Source organism: Rhincodon typus, chromosome 32 (genome assembly GCF_021869965.1).
Source record: "Rhincodon typus isolate 14 chromosome 32, sRhiTyp1.1, whole genome shotgun sequence".
NCBI lineage: Eukaryota > Metazoa > Chordata > Chondrichthyes > Orectolobiformes > Rhincodontidae > Rhincodon > Rhincodon typus.
In genome coordinates, this window is record NC_063363.1 from 10,660,651 (window position 1) to 10,676,392 (window position 15,742).

General features: G+C 45.6%; 1 protein-coding gene across 1 annotated transcript in view; it reads right to left on the reverse strand.

The window, feature by feature from the left end:
* LOC109938883 (proprotein convertase subtilisin/kexin type 7-like) overlaps positions 1–15,742 on the reverse strand; it is a 48,817-nt gene that overhangs the window by 5,709 nt on the left and 27,366 nt on the right. Inside the window, exons 6-7 of the mRNA XM_048615364.1 lie at positions 14,457–14,547; positions 11,292–11,346 (exon numbers count right to left, since the gene is read on the reverse strand). Of these exons, the coding sequence (XP_048471321.1) occupies positions 11,292–11,346; positions 14,457–14,547 (146 nt within the window). The remainder of the gene's footprint in view (positions 1–11,291; positions 11,347–14,456; positions 14,548–15,742) is intronic.

A 15,742-nucleotide genomic window follows, 5' to 3' on the forward strand; every position in this document is an offset into this window, starting at 1 on the left:
CAAGTCAATCTTATCTGGGTCATCAGAGGAAGGGGTGGAAAACAGCCAAGTCAGGCTCTAGTCCCAACTTGCCGAAGCACTCCTCCTGCTGGGAGTACAATATCCATGAACCTGTCACGGCTTTCTAAAGAAACCTCAACTACGTCCTTAGCTGGGTTGTTGTGTACAGTTGAGTGCCACATTATAGGAAAGACGTGGATGCTTTGGAGAGACTGTGGAAGCGATTCACAAGAACGGTTCCAGGAACGAGAAACCTCAGTTTATGAGGACAGATTGAAGAAGCATACAGAAAATAGGAGCAGGAGTAGGCCATTGGGCCTTTCGAGTCCGCTCCCCCACTCAATATGATCACGGCCGATCATCCAGCTCAGTTCCCTGTTCCTGCTTTCTCCCCATACCCTTTGATCCTTTTAGCTCTAAAAAATATATTCAATGCCTTAAAAACAGTGCTTTGGTCTCAACCACTTTCTGTGGCAGAGAATTCCACAGGCTCATTGCTCTCTGGGTGAAGAAATTTCTCCTCATCACAGTCCTACCCTATATCCCAAGATTGTGACCACTGGTTCTGGATTTCCTAGTCATTGGGAAGATCCTTCCTGTGTTTACCCTGTCTCGTCTTTTTAGTATTTTATAGGCTTCAATGAGATTCCCTTCATTTTTCTAAACTCCAGTGAAACCAGTCTCTCTCCATACATCAGTTCTTTCATCAGCAATCAGTTTGGTAAATCTTGCTTGCAGTCCCTCCATAGCCAGAACATCTTCCCTTGGATAAGGAGATCAAAACTGCACACCATACTCCAGGTTCTGAGGAAGGGTCGTTGGACCCGAAACATTAACTGTTTTTTCCTTTACAGATGCTGCCAGACCTGCTGAGCTTTTCCAGCAGCTGTGTTTTTGTTCCAGGTTGGGACTGTTTTCCTTGGACAGAAAGTAGCTGGGAGGAGATCAGATAGACTTTTCGAAATCATGGATACAGTGGATAGAATCATAGAACCCCTAACTGTGTGGAAACAGGCCCTTCAGCCCAACAAGTCCACACCAACCCTCAGAGCATCCCACCCAGACCCATTCCCCTATAACCCACCTAATCTACACATCCCTGAACACTATGGGCAGTTTCCCATGGCCAATCCACCTAGCCTGCACATCTTTGGACTCTAGGAGGAAACTGGAGCACCTGGAGGAAGCCCACGCAGACACGGGGAGAATGTGCAAACTCCACACAGTCGCCCGCAGATAGGGAGAAACAGTTTCTGCTTGTAAAAAGAAAAAAAAATGAAAGTGCCTAGATTTAAAGTGATGTGCAAAAGCAGCAACTGTGATGTAAGAAAAAATGTTTAACAATTAACTGAATGAAAAGGTATGGAAAGCACTGCTGCAAGTTCGACTGAAGCATTCAAGTGGGCATTGAGTGATTATTTGGACAGAAAGAGTGTTCACGGGTATGGGGGGTTGGGAAAGCAGGAGATTGGCACAAGTTAATGATGCTCATTTGAACAGCTGGTATAGGCACAATGGCCCAACTAACCTCCTCCTGCACTGTAACAATTCTGTGAAACAATGAAATGGCCTGGTGAGTGCAAAAAATTACAAAGATGCTTATCCAGTGAGAACAAGTCCAAGAACCCTCATCCTTTCCCTATAAACCTGCACTTTCTTTCAACCAACCGTGAGCAAACAAGTTTGCAGTGGAGAAAAAGATACCACAAAGTGAGAACTCGGAAGATTCTTCATAACGAGTCACGTTGTTAACATTGCCTGAATAATCCAGTCTGACCGCATGTTACAATTGGTGTCGTGCTATGTCTCTTTCAGAGACAAGGTGGGTAAGTATCCATTTAAGAGCTAAGCTCATGACTCCATTATCACTGTATATGTAACCTTTGGGTTACATACTACAATTAAAAATTGCATACACAACCTCAAAGTGGATCACGTGAAGGATGACAAGCTACCAAAAGTGCGCTCTTCCACTGTTGTTACCAAATAGCCTAATCCAAGCTCAGGCACTGTCTGTGAATGTAGTAACTGCACATAACAGCCAACTGTAATAAACATCTGTTGAATCCTTCAATACCAATTTCTTAAGTTATGAGGAATAACAAACTGTCGCATTAGGTAATAGACCTTGTTAGAGGTGAATCAGACATCAATCCACAAAGCCAGCAGGTGAAGCATAATACTAGAACTAATCTTTACTCAGTTTCATACTTAGAATGAAATATTACTAGCACTTGCCTCAACCTAACCAGTTTCAGTATGTGGCTGTTTATACACATTCACTAGCAACTCCAATTCATGGCCTCTACCTGCCCTCAAACACAATTAACGATGAGACAGTGTTAATAGATAGGAATCTCCACCCTTGGCTACAGGTTCTTGTGAATAGTTATGAACTTACCCCACAGACAAACAGGGCCACTGGAATGAAAAGGGTTTAATGGGCAGCTAGGACCAGCAGGCCAGGCAGCATCAGAGGAGCAGGAAAGCTGACGTTTCGCGTCGGGACCCTTCTTCAGAAAATGAATTTCCTGCTCCTCTGATGCTGCCTGGCCTGCTGTGTTCCTCCAGCTCCACACTGTTATCTCAGACTCCAGCATCGGCAGTTCTTACTATCTAGAACCTACGTGAGGCACTCCACTTGTGATCCAGATTAGACTGAATCCCTGCTGTGGGAACAATGGGAGATACAGGTCTGTGCTCCTTCAAAGGCTGCACTATGGACACTCTATGCCAACTGACACCCATCCAACCCTCAACTCTTGTTGTCCATGCCACCACTTCCCTGAATATTGGCACCAAGGGGCACACTGACGCTGTAACCTCACTCAGCTGGGGAGGAAAGCAGTCTAAATCCACTTTTGTCAAAGCACATCTATAAACAGACCAACAGGAAAGGAGAGTTCAATTGTAAAGTAGCCACCCTCTTCCTCAAGAGGTAAGCAATGCCTTCACAAAGAGGTGTTTGATACAAGATTCACCTTCTCGATGCCTCCTCCCTCCATCCTTCCCCAATGCTGCTATATTCACAAATGATGTATTCAAGAATTTAGGAGAGAGACAGGGCCCTGGCTCCCTCCCTATTTAGGAAGCGAGTTTGCAAAGCCGTTGTCAAAACAGTGGTCTACAGATGATGGATGAACGAAGAAGCAGTGCAAAGAGACCTCAATCTGGGTCATCCAATGGAAGACTATGGGCTGCTCATTTTCAGCAGATCACAGCTCGGCACAACAAGGTTTTCGTGCAGCTTCCAAAATGCTTAAAAGGAAATCGAATTGGGGGAAAGGCTGCACTGAACGGAGGAACGTGCAATTTGTCAGGAGCCAACATACACAGGGTCTGGCTAAAGAACAAATTGGTGCCATGAGCTTTAAACGCCACCTAGAGGCAAACTGCGAAGCTAGCAATGATTTTCAGGACAGATCTTTCACTACTTTGTCTCCAGATAGGACAGGGAGCTCGAGAATGTGGGAAAAGAAAGAAGGTTGGCGGGAGTGGGGAGGGGGGCGCTCAGTAAACAGGAGAGGTCTTTGACCATTCCTTCCCCATCCCAGTGCAATGACATGCTGACCATCCTTGAGGTCAGATAATTCAACAGCGACTAAGGACCGAACACAGAATCTGACGGTGAGGAGAAATATTGGACGCTGCACTCAACATAGAATCCCTCCAGTGTGGACGCAGGCCAGTCAGCCCATTGAGACCATGCCGACCCTCCAAACAGCATTCCACCCAACCCCACCCCCAACATCCCTGTTGCCTGTGTTTCCCAATGGCTAAACCACTTAGCTTGCACATCCCTGGGAACTATGGCTATGCTAAATTACCCAATCTACCTAACCTGCACATCTTGGACTGTGGGAGGAAACCGGAGCACCTGGAGGAAACCCACGCAGACACAGGGAGAATGTGCAAACTCCACACTGAAAGCTGTCCAATGGTGGAATTGAACCCGGGTCCCCGGTGCTGTGAGGCAGCAGCGCTAACAGCTGAGCCACTGTGCCTCCCATAACACAAACTCACAGTGGACGTGGCTATTCAGCCCCTCAAATCCTTCTATTCAGTTCAATCCCTCACCTGTCTGCATTCCCTATCTCTTGATACAGCAGGAATCAATCAATCAATCTCAGTCTTGAGGATGTTAACTGTGTCAGTGACAATGTGTTACACTTCATTGTCTGGGCTACTTTCCCATGCATGTCATAGTCAGGAGCTATGGGTGATGGCAGGGATGCCAACATTTCTTCCATCTCTCAGCTGAGTAGGATTCTCTCCCACCACAGGGTTGCGTTGGAAAGTTGATACCTGCTTTGGCCACACCATGTCCATCAAGTCATGAAGTGGGACTTGAACCTGGATCTTCTGTTTAGAGGTGGAGATCCATTGCACCACACAACCTCTCTAATTGCACTGGTAGCCATAGCCTTACAGGCAAGAGTTCCAGAATTCCACTACCATTTGTGCCAGGAAGAGCTGCTTCCCGATTTCACTTCTAATTCAGCACAATGGATAAAATCAAATCAAAAGACTTATTCTGTATTCCCTCACCACAGGAACTTGGTTTTCTGTATCTGTTCTATCAGTCTCCTTTATCATTTCAAACACTGATTAAATCTCCCTTTGACCTTCTAAATGCAATGGAATACAAATCAGGTTTAAGTATCTTTTATCCTGGGCGATGTGGTAGCTCAGTAGTTAGCATCGTTGCCGCAAGCCACCCTCAGACAACTATCTCCGTGTTTGCATGGGTTTCCTCTGGGTGCTCCGGTTTTCTCCCACAGTCCAAAGATGTGCAGGTTAGGTGATTGGCCATGGGAAATTGTCTGTAGTCTCCAGGGATAGAACATAGAACAGTACAGGCCCTTCAGCCCACGATGTTGTGCCGAACTTTTACCCTAAACCTAAGGTCTATCTAACCTCCACCCCTACCTTATACTATCATCCATACGCCTAGCTAACAGCCGCTTAAATGCTCCTAATGAGGCCGACTCCATCACCATCTCCGGCAATGCATTCCACACCCCTACCACTCTGAGTAAAGAGCCTACCTCTGACATCTCCCCTATATCTATCTCCACTCACTTTAAAACTGCAATTCATATACGTAGTTTCACAATGAGTTTTGTCCCAGGTCCTAATCTGTGACAGAGATATACAGCACTGAAACAGACCCTTCGGTCCAACTTGTCCATGCCGACCAAATACCCCAAGTAAACCTTGTCCCGTTTACCAGCATTTGCCCATCTCCCTCGAAAACGTTTCTATTCATATACCAATCCAAATGCTCTTGAATTGTTCTAGTTGTGCCAGCCTCCACCACTTCCTCTGGCAGCTCATGCTCGACACGCACCACCCTGTGCGTGAAAAGTTGTCCCTTAGGTCCCCTTTAAATCTTTCCCCTCTCACTTTAAAACTATGCCCTCTCGTTTTGGACTCCCCCAAAAATGCCCTCACCAATGTCCTGTACAGCCAATAACATGGCCTCCCATCTTTTGTACTCAATGCACTCCCATCCCCATCCTCAGCATTTGTTTCTCTCCAGAAAAAGGTCCTCAACCTCTTCAATCTTGGTTCACTGTTTTATTTCCTGACAGGTTGTGCAGGTCTGGCCAAGGCTTCGTTTGGGTGATCATTGCACGAACAGTGAGAAAAACACAGAACTGAACTTCACTTACTCATTCCCAACACTCACGTCTGTCCCAGATACAAATATGACCTTCCCCATCTTATTGATCCATGCCAACGCATGTACAGGCTATGTGGGTTAGCATGAGAAATGCAAAGCTACAAGGAAATGGTAGCCCGGTAGGTGTGGATTTGATGGGCTCAATGGCCTGCTTCCACATTGGAGGGACTCTATGATTCTACATCCTCATAGATCAACCCTTAAAGTCCCAATAAATCGCTGTTACACTCTGTTCAAGGCCAACATCTCCAAGTTTACCACTTCATCTGCCTGCATTGCTACTGAACCAGCAACCCAGAGGCTCAGGTGAATGCTCTGGGAAGACAGGTTTAAATCTCACCCCGGCAGCTGGTGAAATCTTACTTCAGTTGAGCTTTGCTGAAAAATTGACAGATTTTGCTGAAACGCTTTATCTTGCGCTCATCGGGACAAGTTGGAAGAACAGCAATGTAAAAGGGAACCCAATTGTTATAGTGACAGAAAAGAGAGTGTCCTGACCGGTTGGATCTTTGATTTGACCACACGGTGTTGCCAGGGCCCCCAGGACCAACTCAGATGTCCACTGGACCCTTTGTCCAGCATGGTGGCAATCTTGCTTGTACTTATGGACAGCTACTTTATATCGCCCTGCATTGTGTTCTGACTGGCGTACAGGCTCGAGAATGGAACCCATTCACAACTCAGAATCATAGAATCCCTACAGTGTAGAAGCAGGCCATTCAGCCCATCAAGTCCCTGCAAAGAGCATCCCACCTAGACCCATCCACTCCCCGTAACTCTACATTTACCATAGCCAATCCACTCTAACCTGCACATCTTTGGACTGTGGGAGGAAACTGGAGCACTCGGAGGAAACCCACACAGACATGGGGCGACGGTCTGTGAGAATTTTGCATACAGTTGCTCGAATAAAACCCGGGTCCCTGGCACTGAGGCAGCAGTGCTAACCACTGAGCTACCGTGCCACCCAGGGTCTGGCTGTACTGCCAAATATTGAACCACATGACTTTTTGGAACGAAAGCTGGAAAATGGATGTTTTGAGAAATTTACTGTCTGACATTTTGGAATTTGAAGGTCAGCGTTGTGCTTTACTCATTATTTACAAAAGATCATGTGAATTGGCCATGGCTGATCTTAGGCTTCAACTTCCACCTTCCTGCCTACTCCCAATATCCCTTGATTCCAAGGCAAATAACCTATTTATTCCAGCCTTCACTTACTAACGTCACTGAGAGCCCCATGCACGCTGCCCTGGTTGGATTTCTCACTCACATTCACCTTTCAAAACTCATCTCAATCCTTCGATATTGCTGTTTCTTTAAACTCTAAAGAGGAGCTGACTTCTTGGTAAATCTCCTCAGATCAGTTTATGCTGTAGGGTGATTACAATCTTCCATCAACTGAGTGAGATCCATTTGTTACTGAAGGTGTATTTAACACATGACGTATGTGAGATGATTAGGAGTGAACATTATTGATACAGGACAAGATAAGTGCATTTCTACATGGTGCATTGTAAAGAGACTTCTACTGCAAGCACAGTCACGTCTTTTACATCAAGTTAGGAGAAAAAGCAAGACACTAAATTCCCCAGTAGTTTGAGATGGAACATCAGATATGTCTCTAGCACTTTTTCACCGTAACTTGAGTCAGATTGATATTTGCATACGTTAAGCTAAACCACACAAGCTCTGAGCTCTTTGCAGCCAGACAGATCACCGTGGATTGAGAGATAAGCAGATGATATTGCTGCAGCACTCAAGCACCTTCACACAGCAGATTTATTTGGATATTTTAAAAAAGGGCCCATTGTGCCCAGCTCAATAAAGCAATGTTTACCTGGATTTCCAACTAATCCAGCTATTCTTACACACCCACTGGTGGGCATCGTACATCCAACCCTCTGCAAACTTGACGCTATCCAAAAACCCCACTGCCTGTGTCCTAACTTGCCCCAAGTCCCATTCACCCATCACCTCATTAATCTCCCTTAACCTCAAGAAAGACCTATTGCAAACTTCTCAATCTTGTTTCCGAGTCTGCCCTTGGCCCCCTTCCTCCTCCTCTCAAACATCAGACAGTGGCCCAGACAAGAAGGCAGCTCCAATGACACTCAAGAAACTTAACACCATCCAGGACAAAGCAGCCCCCACATTCACTCTCTCCACCACCGACGCTCAGCAGCAGCAATGAGTACGAACTACAAGATGCACTGCAGCAATTCATCCAAGATCCTCAGACAGCACCTTCCAAACCCATGACCACTTCCATCTAGAAGGACACAGGCATCAGATGCATGGGAACACCACCGCCTGCAAGCTCCCCTCCAAGCCGCTCACCATCCTGTCTTGTCACCACTCCTTCACGGTCAGTGGGGCAAATTCCTGGACTTCCCTCCCTGAGGGCATTGTGGGTCAACCCACAGCAGGTGGACTGCAGCGATTTTAAGGCAGCAGCTCACCACCTTCAAAAGGGGCAATTAGGGATGGGCAATGCTGGCGAGCCCATGTCCTAGGAGTGTATTTTTAAACAAAAGCAAAACGCAGTGGATGCTGGAAATCTGAACTGAGCCGAGTTTCTGCAGCATTTTCTGTAGGTCTGGCAACATCCGAGGAGAGAAACAGAGTTAACGTTTCAAGCCCAGTATAGCTCTTCAGTCGATGAAGTCATATCAGACTCGAAACCCTGTGTTTCTCTCTTCACAGAAACTGCGCGACCCATTGAGTTTCCTCCAACATTCTCCGTCCTCCCCATCTCTCTAATTTCCGGCAGAGCCGCCACTCTGGAAAATCAGGGTCCCCACCAAACCTGGCATTTAGTGTTATTCCTGATTCCTCCATCATGGGTGGTTTCATGTGCCTGGGCCCCAATTGCTGGAACTCCCTCCCAGCACTTCTGCGTCTTCCTGCTTTGCCTTCTTCCTTTCAAATGTTCCTCAAGAGCCAAGTCACTGACCACATTTTGGGAGATCGGATATGGATTACGTGGCTCAGAGTCTAATTTGCGTTGGAGAACTGCTGTGAAGCAGTCAGTCCGTCTAGAAGGACAAGGACAGCAGATACATGGGAACACCATCACCTGCAAGTTCCCCTCCAAACCATTTGTACATTAAAGGCGCTGTGTTAATAGAAGTTGTTGTTGAGGTGGGGGGTGGGGGTCTAGAGAATTAGTCAGCGGCATCACATCTCCTCCCCTATTCCCAGGGTATCAGATGGCCGTTTCCTGTCTGTTGCAGGACAATGGAACAAGCCAGGTGACATTGCCCATTTAATTTTTTTTTTTTTTTTTACAATGGATTTGTTTTGCGGTCATGTATTGTTTCACTGACGAGCCTGGCTGGGACGGGTCATGGGAAGGTGTGGGTGTTTAGGATTTCATTTGGTCAACAAGTTCACGGAGGCTTGTAACAGAAATGAAAAGCATAAACAAAGTGGTTTGCAATAAAGAAATTCAGACAGGCTTTAACTTCCTCCTCCCAAGCACAGACCGAGAGCCTGTCTCTGCACATCGATAGAACACCCTAAGATACAGAAGCAGAAACATGCCATTCAGCCCATTGAGTCTACTCTTCAAATGCAGTCATGGCTGATCTGATAATCCTCGACTCCACTTTCCTGCATTTTCCCCATAATCGTTGAATCCCTGATGGAGAGATTTGGAATCAATTGCAGCCTTGAATACAAGTGATGACCCAGTGGCAAGAATTCCATGGATTTACTCCCCTCAGAGAAGATATTCCTCCTCATGGTTACATACTTTATGGCTTCAGGAACTTTTCAACGGATGGAGCAGAGGTCCCAGGATGCATGAACCATCTCGACAGCAACCACGTGCATTGACATAGCAGCCTTAAAACAGTGCAATGTTCCAAGGTGCTTCACACAAATATCTTCAAATGAATTCCAACTCCTAATCTGCAGTTCAGCACCAAAATCTCCCGGCAGTCAAATCATTATCTGCCTCAGATTCCCCATCTTCCTGAATATCTGGGATGTCAAAAGACAAGTTTCACATCACCTGCTCCGCACGTTTAGAACTCCCTTCCTTCTGCTATAATAAAAGCTGAACAGCTACCTGAAAGAAGGGGACTCCATAGCACACCTCAGTGAAAGGACTATTGTTACTGGCCATGAGCTGGATTTGATCAAGGGTTTTTTTTCTCACTATGTTCAGAGGAACAGAAAGACCATCCTGTGTGGAACAAAAGCACCTTCAAAAGTTTGAGATTTGGGCCTGTAAACAGGGCTAACAAGTTAAGGTTCTTGCGAAGATTTGTAGCCCAGGTTGTGGATAAGGTCGTTGGTTTGTTTGCCGAGCTGGCTGGTAATCGTATTTACGTTTCGTCACCACGCTAGGTAACATCATCAGTGCGGCCTCCGATGAAGCGATGTCATTCTACTCCAATTGGTATTTATATGATCCGGTCTGTGAAGCAGGGTTGTGCCATTTCTGGTTCTGTTCTGCATGATGTTACCTAGGATGACGATGAAATGTCTGTATGATAACCAGCCAGCTCAGCGAGCAAGCCAACAACCTCATGGCTAACAATGTTGACCTCTTCTTTGTTCAAAGATTATGAACACATTGGTCAAAGCTTTGAAATATCCCAACAACATCTTTTCATACACATCACAGTCATACTCAGATGCTCCAATGGGAGACCCACAATATCGTTTTTAGATCTACTTTCCTTGTCTACTGGAGAGGCCAACTCTCCAGGACTGCCCAGAAATTAAGATAGTCCACTCCAGACACCACAATGAGAAAAAGGTAAGTAATAGAACAAAAATGGAACTTATACGCTCAAAATTAAGTCACAAAATTGTCTGTCTCCAGAGTTACAATTCGGTTATGGCCAGAGTTGAAGCCTAATTCTAGAGTGGATCAAACCCACTTTCATCTCTGGCATTTTTCTAAAACCAAGTTAGACAATGAACTGATATTGCATATTTAGCATCAGTTAAAAGCAAAACTAGTTAGTGATGCTCCGTTGCCAATTAACTCATTTGGCTTGTATGCAGCTGGCAATTATTCATTACCTCATATCTGGATGGGTACATGAATAGGAAAGGTTTAGAGGGATATGGGCCAAAAGTAGGTAATTGGGACTAGTTTGATGAGAAACTTGGTCAGTATGGACAAGTTGGACCAAAGGGTCTGTTCCCATGCTGTATGGTTAATAGGAGAACAAGGCGTTTTATTACCCAATTAGCTTCTGGATATGCATATCGGTTGTAACGTTAGAGACGGAGATGTTTGAATGACCAATGTAGTCGGAGGCTATATGCCACAGAATGAAGCCTCTAGAATTCAAAATTGGTCTATCTTAACCTCAAATGTATGTAATGGCCTAATTGCAAGAATTCCACAGATTCACTCCCCTCAGAGAGAAGAAATTCCTCCTCATGGTTACAGGCAGTTGGCAACTGATGGGGCACAGAAGCTCCAGGACGCAGTGACCATCTGGACAACGCCATTTCAATAGCACCCTTACAACAGTTAAATGTTCCAAGGTGCTTCACACCTTTGTCAAGTTGCCCAGTTCTGGATGCAGTGGGATCTCTGTCTGTACCACACGCCCACTTCCCCCAGTCAGTCTCTTACCTTCCCGAGTGGATGTGGGCCGTCTACGGTTTTCCCATCATCATCAGGACCCCAGCTGTGGGAAGGAAAGAAGAAAAAGGAGGTATGAGAGGGACTGACCAAAGAGCAGAGATGGACTGTTGGATAACTGACCCCATGCGCCAATGGCTAGGATAGGCCCAACATCGGGGCAGGAGGGAACTGAAACCCATGAAATTATCACTAAATCTGTGCCTTTACAACTTTTCAATCAATTAGAAAGGCAGGCAGGGAGATGGAAGTTTTCCCAGTGTATCATCCTTTCAAAACATGTCGGGAAATTTACTTTCTGGGAATACGAATTCCAGGAGTTTTACAGAAAAGCTTTTAAAAAAAACAAACACAAACTGGCAGCTACAGGATCCAGCTTGAGTGGTTGGGATACAGAAGGAAAAGACATTCTGCTCTGGCAGATTCTAAACATTGAAATAGAGCTCTCCTGCTCAAAGCGGATGCGACAATCTGGAAAATTTGACTGATTTCATATTTAGTCAAGCTCTCATTTGGAGATATGCTGAGAACACCCAGTGGCGCTGTCCTTGTATGGATAATGGGTGAAAAGAGATTTGGGGCTGTTTTTATTTATTTGGATTCCTTCCCCCTCAGCCTTATATAAAACCATAAATAACGTAGGATCAGAAAAGGAGGCCATTCAGCCCATGAAGCCTTCTGCACCATTCAATGAGATCATGGCTGCTACCAGTCTGTTCTGGGACATGACTGGCCATTTGACCCGAATGGTCCAGAGATGAGAGTTCAAATCCCATTAGAGCAACTTGAGGGAATCTAAATTTCAGTAAATCTCCATTAGAAAGCTAGTCTCAATTGTGAAAACAAAACTACTAGAGTGCTTGTGGTTTAAAAAAAAAAAAAAAATCTGATTCTGGAATTAGGAGTCTAATGATGACCGTGAATCCATTGTCAGAAAAGCCCTATCTGGTTCACTAATGTCCTTTAGGGAAGGAAATCTGCTAACCTTACCTGGTCTGGCCTACACATGATTCCAGACCCAAAGGAAAATAGATGATTCTGAACTGCCTTCAGGGCAACTAAGGATGAACAACAAATGTTGGCCTAACCAGCGACATCTTCATCCCAGAGATTGAGTAAAAACAAACTTAAAAAGGGAAAGAACACAGCAGGGAGAACGCAAAACGTAGGTAAGGTGAGGCTTAATGTACCAAGAGGGAGAAATGAATTGAAGGAGATGGCTATAGGGTCGGATGGGGAAGAGCAGGAGGAGCAAAAATAGCACGGACTGTTTAAAAACAGAAAAAGGTTAGACATGCTCCACATGTCAAGCATCAGGAGTGGAGGGCGAAATGAGTGTGAGTGTTTCAGATCAGTGCCCGTTTATCAGAGCCTGGTTTCTCTCCGCACATGATGTGGAGGTGCCGCTGTTGGACAGCGGTGAGCAAAGTCAGAAATCACACAACACCAGTTTATAGTCCAACAGGGTTATTTGAAAACATCAGCTTTCGGAGCGACGAAGGAGCGGTGCTCGGAAAGCTCATGATGTCAAATAAACCTGTAGGACTATAACCTGGTGTCGTGCGACTTCTAACTCTCTTCTGACACTACCTGACCTGCTCAGCAATTCTGCAGGATTCTGCAAATGCAGCAAAACAATCAGGCCCAGCAGCAAACTGTACATCATTCGTAAGTCAACTGTCATGCACACTGTCTGAGCCAAAAAAATAAACAAACCGTCTTTTGGAAGAATTTACAACCCACTTAGGGAAAGACAAAAGCACTTGGAGTTTACTTTATCTGGAGGGTTGATGGTAAAGGAAATGGATGAAAATTGAATGGTGTTCAAGTTTCACTCTCATGGCCCACACTGTCAATTTGTTTGAAGCTTGTGTATCTCCTACAGTGATTGCAGAGGGCTTGTGTCATCCAGACACAGGGGCTGCTGGATACAAGTCTGAATTTATTACTGTTTGTGGCCCAGAACATTCTAGTACATTGTTTTGTTTTAAAAAATGCACAATGACCTCTGTTTAAACTGCAATGCTCAGGGTTACAAGACTTGTTTCCACAGTTTAGCTAAAATTGGAAGGGCTGGCTATGTAACAAGTTCACTGCATGTAATTTAGTGCTCAATGTGTAATTTTACATTTCAGAGTAAAGTGTCACAACAAACAAAGACACTACTCCCTGTGCTCATGGTTGTCTCACTAACTCACTCCCGAGATCTTTTTGAGTCAGGACATAAATATCAAATATATATAACGCTTTGTGCGTGGTTAATGTGATCGGCTGTAACAGGTAAATCATTTCGTTTAAAGCACGGTGGCTCAGAGGTTAGCACTGCTCTCTCAGAGCGCCAGGGACCCAGATTCAATTCCACCCTCGGGCGACTGTCTGTGCAAACTCCCTGTGTCTGTGTGGGTTTCCTCTGGGTGCTCCAGTTTCCTCCTGCAGTCCAAAGATGTGCAGGTTAGGTGAATTGGCCATGCTAAATTGCCTGTAGTGTTCAGGGATATGCAGGTTAGATGGGTTAGCCATGGGAAACGCAGGGTTACAGGGATAGGGTAGAGGAGAGTGGGTCTGCTCTATTGGGGGGATTGGGACAGTGTGGACTCAATAGGCCAAATGGCTTGCTTCCACACTGTAGGGATACTATGATTTAGAACTCAAATTGCACTAATGTATTAAATTAGTGATATCAATTTGCCAGCTTTGCATTTGGAATGTTAGTCATGTATGGCTGGACTATTGCAGTCCATACCATACAGCTCCTTTCCCCTTACAGCACCTTACCTGTGCACCTCCAGCATACATGACAGCCCCTTCCACTCCAACTATATTACAGCACTGTGCCTGTGCACCTTTGTTACATTACAGCCACACCTACCCCAGGAATATTACAGCACCATTTCCCTGCACTTCCAGCACAATACAGCCCTACCTACTTATATATTACAGCATCCGATCCCCCACCCCCACACACTTCCAGTATTACAACCCCTCTCCGCCCCGCCAAGGGATATTACAGCAAAGCCCTGTAACCACAGATAATTACCTGTCCCTTGCGCCCAGCTCCATTACAGACACCTCCCAACCACGTATCCCAGATATATTACCACCCCCACCCCCATCCCCACCCTGTTACCTTTCCCCTTCCCCACGTGGGACGCTCACCTGCAGCTGTAAATATCATTGATCTGAAAGTGCTTGTTAAATGCAATTGCCTCCATACTGTCAGTCAGGGGTCCATCCAGCACTCTGATACCTGGCACAGGACAACAGGAGACGCCATCAGTGACAAAGAACTGAAGGAAGGCAAACGTGAGAAGGTGGGGGTAGGGGAGAGAGGGAAGATGGGTGGTGGGGGGGGTGGTGGCAGGAAGTTTGCAAAGACCATGGGTTCTCTCGAGAAGAGAGATTTAAACTTTTTCTCTGAAAGCAGCAGGGAGTGCTGTTCTGGGAGGTGGCGGGGGGAGGGGGAGGGGAAGAGGGTGGTGGGGAGATGGTGTTGGTCGTTCCTTATAATTTGGACGCAGCCCCAAGGAGCCAGGTGACAGGAACTGAGACACAGACACAATTTGTTTTTAAGACAGAGTTTCTGATGGTTTTGCTTGTCTCAGAGACAGGGCCGAGCATTGAGGGGTGGTGGTGGGTGGATCATTCCCGCTCACCAATACAACAACAACACCCCCTACTTCCTCAGGAGGCTAAGGAAATTCCACATGCCTGTGAAGACTCCTACCAATTTTATATAGACACACTACAGAAAGCATTCTATCCAGATAGATCATAGTTTGGTATGGCAACTGCTCTGCCCGGTACTGTAAGAAACAACAGAATTGTGAACATAGCCCACTCCCCACACAAGCCAACCTTCCATCCATTGACTCCATCTATACTTCTCACTGCCAATATCAAAGACCCTTCCCACCTGGGTTCTAATCTCATCCAACCTCTGTCGGCCAAAAGGCATAAAACACTTAAAACACACATACCAACAGATTCAAGATCTGCTTGGTCCCTGCTGTTATTAGATCTCTGAACGGACCCCTCAAATTCCAAACTTAATGTTGACCTTGCTGTTTGTGTGCCTTCCCCACAGCTGTAACATTGCATTCCTTGCCCTGTTCTGGTACCCTAATGCACTTTGTATGGTATCAGCCTGTACTGCACACAATACCTAGGTATGTGACAATAATAAATCCAATAAAAAAAACTATTGGGTGAAGGGGAAACAGGTACTAAACAACAAACCTCAAGATCCACCAACTCAAAGAAGTTCAATCAGGTCCAGAGACCCAGACAGGAAAAGCCTCAAGTTGGTAAGAGAATATTAGATGGACAGTGACCTTTTGCATTAAAAAGAAGGGAGAACAAAGTCTCTCACAAAACAGAAATTAGGAACGTTCCAATAGCTCCAACTCCGTGGTTTCCTGAGATAACAAGGTGTAGAGCTGGAT